The 10,460-nt window shown below is 43.1% G+C and overlaps 1 protein-coding gene across 1 annotated transcript in view; it reads right to left on the bottom strand.

The window, feature by feature from the left end:
- The window catches only part of ZDHHC17 (zinc finger, DHHC-type containing 17), a 96,964-nt gene extending 88,044 nt beyond the window's left edge, over positions 1-8,920 (bottom strand). Inside the window, exon 1 of the mRNA XM_011963754.1 lies at positions 8,182-8,920. Coding sequence (XP_011819144.1) covers positions 8,182-8,274 — 93 coding nt within the window. The 5' untranslated portion in view covers positions 8,275-8,920. The remainder of the gene's footprint in view (positions 1-8,181) is intronic.
- Between the last annotated feature and the right edge of the window lie 1,540 nt (positions 8,921-10,460).

Below are 10,460 nucleotides of genomic sequence, written 5' to 3'. Positions count from 1 at the left end.
AAACTAGCTGGGCGAGGTGGTGGGCGCCTGTAGTCCCAGCTACTCGGGAGGCTGAGGCAGGAGAATGGTGTAAACCCGGAGGCGGAGCTTGCAGTGAGCTGAGATCCGGCCACTGCACTCCAGCCTGGGCCACAGAGCGAGACTCCATCTCAAAAAAAAAAAAAAAAATTAAGTCTGTTCAAAAAATTTAAAAACAAAACACAAATGAGAGCATTTGTAACCACAGCTAGCTAGTGCCTAGAAAATCCAACTCTATCATCTCTATCACACAATACAACCTGGATTACTACTTAACCTTTCTATACCTCTGTTTCCTCATTTGTAAAATAGGTATAAAAAGCTGTGAGGATTAAATGAATGAATATATATGCAAAATTTTTAGGACAGTGCCTGGCTCACATTTATAATTTGCTGGCATCTATGTCCTTGCTACATGGAAGACAGCAGCTGCTCTGCATTTGGAGAAAATGAAGCTGAAAGGGAGACAGGGAGGAGAGATAAGAGAGTTTTGGTGGCATTCTCAGCTCAGGTTCCAGTTGTCCTTGATTTCAACTGCATCCCTGCATCCTGAGTTTAGGTTATCTGAGACAGTAAATTCCCTTTTTTGCCCAACTATGTTTCAATAAGGTTGCTGACATCGCAACAAGAGGATCCTTACACAACAAGAAACTTCTGTCTTCAACTCAAAGAACTTTTTTTTTTTCCCATGAGAATAGGGATAGTTTTGGTAACTACCAATTTTGTTCATCAGTTTTGTTCAAACCTGATTAAATCCTTCATAAATTAATGAGTATTCATAATTGAAAAATTATTCTTAAAAACTAAACAAGGGTAGGGTATACTAATATCTCAATCAGAAGCAATTTTTCACTTGATTTTTCCTAGAATACAACAACTGATAAAAACACAAGCCATTTGACATATATACACAAAAAATGTCTTAGGTACAGTTAATGTTATCATCTTCATATCCTTAACAATATCACTGATAATCAGAAAGATGATCTAAGACACTATAATGTTCTGATTTATCAAAGAAAGATTCTATTATGTTTAGTATGTATTAACCCTAGAAAATAATTTGGCAAATTTGCAATAAGAATTGAAACAAAAACAAAAAAGTATTCTGTTTAACTCTCTGTAACTCAGGATATTAAGTTTATAGTATCTCATTCACAGAAGGCTGAAGTTTCACTGGACTTTCAAATTAGCTGCCTGTAGCTCTACTTTAAGAAAATTTTAAAAGAAGATATTTTATCCTAGGTCAAATTATTCCACTGGGTCAAATTTTATTTATGGATTTTACAAATATAATATTGTCTTGAATCATTATTTTTCAAATTTCAAATTTAAAATATTTGATTTTACTCTTAAATTATCCATCTGTAATAAAATCTATTCATAAAATAATACTATAATCAGATAATGCACTGAAAGAGAATTTTACATAACCTTAACAGTGAAACGTCTTTTTGGATTATGTAATTGCTGTGGGTTCTGTTAAAAGCACACTGAATTTTTTTTTTTTTTTTTTTGAGATGGAGTTTTGCTCTTGTTGCCCAGGCTGGATGGCACGAGTTCAGCTCACTGCAACCTCTGCCTCCCAGGTTCAAGCGATTCTCCTGCCTCAGCCTCCCGAGTAGCTGGGATTACAGGCATGCACCCCCACGCCCAGCTAATTTTTTATTTTTAGTAGAGACGGGGTTTCTCCATGTTGGTCAGGCTGGTCTCGAACTCCCGACCTCAGGTAATCTGCCAGCCTCAGCCTCCCAAAGTGCCAGAATTACAGGCATGAGCCACAGAGCCCGGCCAGCACACTGCATTTTAAGACACCTTAACTGTTCAATGCTGACTACCTTAACATACCCTTACAACCCTCTCTAGAGGAAAGGAGGACCACAAATCACTTCTAATTTTAAAAAATACACACAGACACACTCTCCCTCATCTATCCTGAGGTATCTGAAGGTCTACAGTTAATCTTACATTACTTTCCAATGTGTTGTTTTGTACACCTTATTACTTTGGGACCTAGGAAAGGGTCAGGACCATATTTAGATTCCCAATAAACACTCCCTGTAGCAAAGCACACACCTTTAAAAACATCAAATAGGGTAAAAGGGCTTATAATAAGAAGTCCTCTGCCCATCCTCTCCTCAATCCCCAGAGACAACCAATACTAATTATTTTAGCCACTCTAATACATGCATACTACAATTGTTTATCAATTTGAGATACTACCATTTACTACAATATTAGCAGCCAACATTTGTTGTGTTTACTAAGTACCCAACACAGAACTTTACACGTATTATCTCACTTAATCCTCACAACAGCCTCATAAAGTAGGTGTTATTATATCCCCATTTTAGTTTGGAAAATTGGGACACAGAGTTCAATAACGTGCCCAGGATCACAAGCTAGTAAGGACCAGAATTGAGATTTGAATCCTAACACCATTGCTCACTTTTCTTCAGTCTAACGCTCTCCCAACTGAGCTATTTCGGCAGCCGTTACCATTGCTCACTTTTAACCTATATACTCTTATATCCACCGACTCCACAGTCCACTCTTAACAAATAAATACTTTTGAGATTCTCCCAAATTAAATAAAAATAATGAGAAAAATAAAACAAAGAAGCCGAATCAGGATGGCATTTCTCAAAACCAGAACAATTTTTTGGTTCTATACGTCAGTAATTTTCAACTTTGGCTTTGAGCACAATCCATGAAGTCTCATCAATTAATCACATTTTAATTTTATATCCATTGACTCAGTGATTACTAAGCTTAATAATAATGCTCAGTGGTTACTATGCTTAACAATGGTTACTATACTAAGCATAGTAGTTACTATGCTTAATATACAGTATTTTAAAATATACATTATTTTAAAATCTAGATGATTATTATACGACCTGTAGCATTTTTGCAGAATTTTTTAAAAAGGCATCAAATCCTAGTGACTTCGTAAAGAAGTGCTTTGAAGGAAAAGAGTTGCAGGTAACCTATCGGAAGAAAAATAACTTTCAAAGTAATTTTGTATCTGCTTTCTGAAAGCAGATGTGTACAAATACATATACATATATATACACACACAAACATATATATACACATAATATATACACATAATAGGGCAAAAAGTAATAGAAAAAGGCAAAATTATTTTTATTAAAGAAAAGCTTCGTGGCCAGGTGCGGTGGCTCATGCCTGTAACCCCAGCAGTTTGGAAGGCCAAGGCGGGTGGATCACCTGAGGTCAGGCGTTCCAGACCAGCCTGGCCAACATGGTGAAACCCTGTCTCTACTAAAAATACAAAAAATTAGCCGAGTGTGGTGGCGGGCGCCTGTTATCCCAGATACTCAGGTGGCTGACGCAGGAGAATCGCCTGAACCCGGGAGGCGGAGGTTGCAGCGAGCTGAGATCACATCATTGCACTTCAGCCGGGACAACAAGAGCGCCACTCCATCTCAAACAAAAAAAAAACTTCAAAAAGTAGATTTTATGAAATCTGTGAGGACAGTAGATAATAGCAATAGTTCGATTTAATATTCAAACAAAAAATCATGAGAAATAAAATGAATGTGAAATAAAAAACGTTACCATACAAAGAGAGAGGAAAATGAGAAAGAAGGCAATAGCGGAAGTTTTGAAATCGAGAAAAAAGGAAGAAAGAAAGAGATGAAAGCCCTAGATAATCTAGGCAATCCAGTTCAAAGCTCTGAGTCAGATGGTTCTGAAATAGCCCCTATGATATTCTGGCAGAAGGGGATACTGTGATCTCATTCTATGAAAGAGCTGAGATGACTTACTGAGCATGTACTAGTAGGTAAAATGGAAGCTGGTCACAGCTAGTCTGCTGGACCAGTAGACCAACATATGGTCTCCATCCCTCTACCGAAGCCTTTCTTCTAACCATTCTAAATGACAGGAATCTGACACCACTTACAAGCTACATTACTTAATTCAGTACTTATTTGAATCATTAAGTGTTTCACATGCATACAACATCCCAACTAGTTATTTACCTTTCGGAAAACATATGCTATCCTTTTTATGTTATTTTAACCCATATAACCTAACACAATGCTATATACCTAGTAGACAAATGCTCAAGCTGATTATCTTGAAAAATCACAACCTAAAACCAGAACATTTGAGTTTGAAGAAATCTTAGAGGTCATCTTGTCTAGCTACTTTACCTCAAAAGCAACAAAACTAAGACTAGTTAAGTATCTACTAGCTCAAGGTCACTGAGCTACAACTAGCACCCTAATCCCTTGATAATCAGTTCATCTTTATCCAAATAGCCTTTAATTTCTTTCATTTCGATAAAACAAATAATCACCTATTTCAAAAGAAAACAAAGTAACAGCAGCTTCCCTTTCAGCATTCACCATATGCCAGGGCCTTTAGAAGGTACAATTTGCTTGGCAGCCTATGTGCCTAGGTCTGTGGTAACTGCTTTATAAATATTATCCTAGTTAATATTCACAATAACTGTAAAAGGTGGCACTATTAACCCAACTTTACAAATGAGAAAAATGTACTTTGACCATGGTAACAGAAGTTACATTTTCAGTTTGTCACCATAGCTTTGGCTCTTTTTTTTTTTTTAAGACAGAGTTTCGCTCTTGTTGCCCAGGCTGGAGTGCAATCTCGGCTCACTGCAACCTCCACCTCCCGGGTTCAAGCAATTCTCCTGCCTCAGCCTCCCAGCCATCCCATATGCTGGGATTCCAGGCATATGCCACCACGCATGGCTAATTTTGTATTTTTAACAGAGATGGGCTTTCTCCATGTTGGTCAGGCTGGTCTTGAACTCCCAACCTCAGGTGATCCGCCAGCCTCAGCCTCCCTAAGTCCTGGGATTACAGGTGTGAGCCACCACGCCCGGCCAGTTTTGGCTCTTAACCAGTATTCTATACTGCCTCTCACTGAATACCAAAAATATCCTGAAGTCTCACACAGACTGCAGCACAATGCCTTACCCAAACATGATAAACAAACGTTTAAATGACCAATTAAACGAGTAGATGATTTAATTCATTAAAAAGTAAGATGATCTTACCTAAAATACCTCTAAAAAGGCATTCATCTAATTGTATAATCCTCTAAGAAAGGTTTTAACAGTGGGCAGTTTGCATACTAATAAGAGATTTAAGCAATGCTCATTTCTTTACCTACAAATAATTCATCTGCTTAACAAATCGGTGAAAAACTGTTTTTGTGTGAGAGTGTTAAATCTGAAGATAAAAAGTGAAATGAAATTTGTTCCTCCAAGATCCTATTCCACTAAATTAAAACCCACATAAGTTTTAAATCAGTCACCAAAACCAAAATAAATGTGTAACACTTCCCTCTGTCTTCTGGTAGAGAAAAAAGAAGTTAACATTAACTGAGCACCTACAATGTGCCAGTTCTTGACCCTCAATATACAGCCTCACCTAATCCCTTACAGCCAAGTAAACTAGGCAGCATCTCCATTTTCTTTTCTTTTCCTTTTTTTTTTTTTTTTGAGACAGAACCTTGCTCTGTCACCCAGGATGGAGTACAGCTGCTCTATCATGGCTCACTGCAGCCTCAACCTTCCAGGCTCAAGCGATCCTCCCACCTCAGCCTCCAATTAGCTGGGACTACAGGTGTGTACCACCATGCTCGGCTAATTTTTGTATTTTCTGTAGTGACAGAGTTTTGCCATGTTGCCCAGGATGGTCTCGAACTCCTGGGCTCAAGTGATTCTCCCACCTCGGCTTCCCAAAATGCTGGGACTACAGGTGTGAGCCTCCATGCCCAGCCAGGATCTCCATTTTCTGATTACAACTGAAGCTTAAAGAAATTAAGCACTTGTCTCAGGTCACTTACCTAGTTACTGAATTTCCAGAATTAGAATCCAAGTCTGTCTGACGCAAAGTCTATGTTCTCTCCAAAAAGAGGTTAAAAGTACTATTATTTCATTACTTACCAAGACAGAGAATGGGCTTCTTTCCAAAAGAGACTGAAAACACTGCCTATTTTAACAACAAAAATATGTTATCTCAGTTAATCCTCGCTATAGCTTATTAACTATTATCCATTATAATAGTTATCCATTTTCATCCATTATAAATGATGAAACTAGAACTCACAGATTTATTAATAGCTGGCCCAAGAACACACTGCTAGGAGGCAGCAGAACTACCCCAGGTCTGCACCAGGTGCACACACTAACCACAGAAAATGCAGAAAGATCTCAGCCATGTAGTACACACTTAATGTCCATACAAAGTATTAAAATAATCAGACCTCGTGCTTCTTGGGTAAAAAGGAACGGTATATATTATGTATGCCAATTCGCACTGTCAATGAGGAGGCTGACTTTCTAGTAATATCCTATCTATCGAATGGCAACCTGAAGATTGATATCTAAATTTCAAGTCTACATTGGCCTTCTACTACACCAAATAATCTGGATTTGTTGCCAGTTAAAATTATTCTTAAAGTAGCGAACAACAGTACTATATTACAAAGCAAAGGTATATTAAGAACAGTATGCTAAAATACATAAGATAGACCAGGCATGGTGGCTCATACCTGTAATCCCAGAATTTTAAGTAGCTAAGGTGAGAGGACCACTTGAGTTCAAGAGTTCAAGACCAGCCTAGACAACACAGAGAGACCTCTTCCTCTACAAATAATAAAAAAATCAGCCGGGCATGGTGGTGCGAGCCTGTGGTCACAGCTACTTGGGAGGCTGAGGTGGGAGGATCACTTGAGCCCTGGAGGTAGAGGCTACAGTGAGTTGTCATCCTGTCAGTGCACTCCTGCCTGGGGGACAGGGAGAAACCCCGTCTCAAAAACATACACTGGATAAACATATAAAGGAAGAGATGAATAGAAATCACTGAGCAACATTTTCAAGGCAACATCTGAAAAGTACTTTGTCTATTTCTTGACGTATGTTAGGGCCTAAGTGAACCAAAAGAGATGTCTACAATGCCAGTTCTGAAAATGTTACCACTTTGGTCAAACAAATGTTTAGTCTTACTGTACAGTTTTGTTTATCAGAAACCCAGAGTAGCCTTTTCTACTGAGACTGACACAGGTATATATTCCGAAGGAACTGTCCCATGTGCTTTTGATAAACCAAAGTCACGAATGAGAGGGTGGTTGTGCTAACATGTATGGTTGCCATTAGTCACTTTTTAACAAAACTAGTGGTAAGGTACAAACCCAAATCCAGAAGAAAACAGAATCACTCTATTGCAAAGTAACCAGGTAGAGACTTCCATGTTTGTTCATCCTACAACACGACTGTCATCCTTCAACCTCATGAAAACTAGCCGAGTTCTTCAGGAAACTGTGCCGCTGCCCCATACCCACATCACTGTGGATCATAAAAAGTCAGAATGCATCAAGAACTGCCTCCAAGCCTTAACTAGCACTAGCTCAGCTACAAACTCGGAGATAAACAAGCACAGACTGTGACTGACTGTGGTGCGGGGCACTGTTTACTTACATGGGAGGACACTCATGTTGTGATGTGAAACGTGTTGCACTGTTCACCCCTAGCTCCTAGAAAAACGGTACTTTGACAAGCTAATGTGACTGTGGGTCTATTCCCAAAAGTTTTGACCTCTCTTCTTAATCGCTTAAGGACAAATGCTCAAAAAAGGACGCCCGATACAAGGTGCCCGAGGTGCTGCCCATGGCATTACCTGGAAGGACATCATTATGACCATGAAACTGTCCCCTTACAGTGGGCTAAAGGGAAGCAATAGATACCATCATTCACCCTGGCTAAGGAAAAAGAAATCAAAACCAGACGCGCTTCCACCTGGCCCCAAGAGGCTTGGAGCAAGACTAGGGGATAAGCTGCGGTTCAAAAACAGCACCAGGCCCCTCCGCCTCTGCCCTCAAACGCAGCGCGGCGACATAGCAGAACCATCAACATCCCCACCTCTGTCCTCCAGGCACAGCCAGGGACTGCGTCCCAGAGCCCGCCCCGGTCGGGCCCGCCCCGCTATCTCCTCCCCCGTTATCCGCTCGCAGCCGCGCTCGGGCCTGGATTCGCCTCCCCACCCTCCCCAACTTCGGCACATCCCACTACCCCACACACGTCGGCCGCCGCCCTCGGCGAGGCCGGGAAAGAAAGGCTGGAGGGCCGCAGGGCAAGGAATGCACTCAGCACCCATTCCTCACCTCTGGGTGGAGAAGGGGCACACAACCCGCTTCGGTATCGTACTCATCCGGGCCGTCCGCCATCTTGGTGTTAAATCCCTCCTCCCGCTGCATGCCGGGAGAGAGCGTTTCACCCTCCTGGGGCTCCGGCAAGGCGGAGGGCGAGCGCGGGGCGAGCGCGAGCCCCGCCGGAGGCGATAGGGACCTCCTCCTCTTTCTCCTGCCCCCGTGACGCCCCCTCTGTCCCCTCCCCCCTCGGAGGGCGCGGATTTCTCCGCGCGTGCGCGAAAGCGCGGCCCGTCCCCGGACTGGAGCGCGCTCTGCTGCACTGCGCTGGGGACGGCGGAGGGCTCTGGGCGTGGGCGCCGCGGCTCGGGGGCGGGTCTCGGCCAGAGGCAGATGTGCAGCTTTGACTGCCCGGGGGAGGCAGCCGGACGGTTGAGACAGTCGCTTGGGAAACCTAACAGCGGCTCAGGAGCGAGAACAGAGCTCCGGAGCCTCACGCAGCACAAGTCTGGAGCCCCAGGCAGTCGAGGAGGCCCACCCCACGCGCTCCCACTTCCGCTCCGGGACCCCCGGGACCCCTCTTCAGCAACTCGGGCAGAGCCATCAGCTAACCCCAGGGAGGTTTGGGGCCGTCAGGCTTGAGTTGAGACCTGCATCACTCCTGAAGACAAAAGCAGCTCCCCTTTCCTCCACACTTGAAAAGGTCACCCGCAGCCTGTGTCTCCGGGGGACGCCCGGAAAAACATGGATACAACTCAGGGCTTCCTCCTAGAGAACCCCCCCTTTTTTTTTTGAGAGGGACTTTTGCTCTTGTCCCCCAGGCCAGAGTGCAATGGCGCGATCTCAGCTGACTGCAACCTCCGCCTCCCGGGTTCAAGCGATTCTCCTGCCTCAGCCTCCTGAGTACCTGGGATTACAGGCGCCCGCCACCACGCCCGGCTAATTTTTGTATTTTCAGTAGAGACGGTGTTTCACCACGTTGGCCAGGCTAGCCTCGAACTCCTGACCTCAAGCGATCCGCCCGCCTTGGTCTCGCAAAGTGCTGGGATTACAGGCTTGAGCCACCACACCCTGCCTAGAACCCTTTTGAAAATGATCCCAACCTGCTCTCAATCGTCTTGAATTAGTACCACACAAAAAATTTAGGAGCTAAAAGCCCACACACCGCCATCTGCAACATTTCGATATAATCCAGGAATTCAGAACTGAAGCCACTTAAACTGAATTCGCTTAAATGCAAGGCAAATAAAATGACTACAGCCATTTTTTAAAGGATTTTAGGGTGGTATCGGGGAGGTGCTCCCTGTAAATGGGCTGATGGGACAATTTTGGAAAGCATTTGTCTTTCTTTTTAGCTGTTAAAAATTGTTAAGTCTAAACAGCTCAGAATTTAGCAGAGATCATGAAAGTTGACCTATTACAGATCCTGGTACTTACTAATCTGTCTCCTGTTAGGCCAGAAACCACCAGGAAAAAGCCTGTACTCTGATAACATCAGGTTAATTTGTAAATCAGGAGGGAGGGCACTCCAAAGGAAGCTTGAAATGCCACTGGAAAAGGGAGGAGGAAGCCTGGCTTTGTAAGATTAGTTTCCCGCCAAAGGAGTCTGAGGAGGGTCTAAGGAGAGCTGGAATCAGTTCTGCATGGGACGCCGTTTCTGTGGCGGGATGAGGAAAAGCTGGGGTTTAGGAGGGATTGGATGCTGTCTTGAGGATACAGCAACTTAGTAATTAGGTACCTTCAGTAATAAAGTAGCAACACTAGTAAGAGAGCACCAGTCACTTAAAGAGGGGTGGATTTGGCGTGTCATGGCTACTGCATGGCTGTGGGAGAAAGAAGTTTCTCAGTTAACTTTGCTGCTGGATTTGTCTGTATCTGTCCTCCCAGCACAGCTACTTTTTCTCTTTTCAGTACGAGCGTATTTTTATTCTGTCCGTCCTGGCCCAAACTAGGAGTCATCTTTTACAGCTAGATAGACTCAGGGTCGGCTTTTGGAGCATCAAATTGTTTTCAGTCATATGTTAACATGGACATAAGTCATTTTCACTCAAAAACTTCAATTTTTTTTTTTTTTTTTGAGACCGAGTTTCGCTCATGCCCACGCTAGAGTGCAATGGCGCAATCTTGGCCCACTGCAACCACCACCTCCCGGGTTCAAGCGATTCTCCTGCCTCAGCGTCCCAAGTAGCTGGGATTACAGGCATGTGTCACCATGCCCGGCTCATTTTGTAATTTTAGTAGTTTCTCCACGTTGGTCAGCTGGTCTCAAACTGCCGACCTCAGGTGATCCACCC

Source organism: Colobus angolensis, unplaced genomic scaffold (genome assembly GCF_000951035.1).
Source record: "Colobus angolensis palliatus isolate OR3802 unplaced genomic scaffold, Cang.pa_1.0 Scaffold623, whole genome shotgun sequence".
Classification (NCBI taxonomy): domain Eukaryota; kingdom Metazoa; phylum Chordata; class Mammalia; order Primates; family Cercopithecidae; genus Colobus; species Colobus angolensis.
The sequence above is the reverse complement of the archived record's forward strand: the minus strand, read 5'-3'. Positions and strand labels throughout refer to the sequence as shown.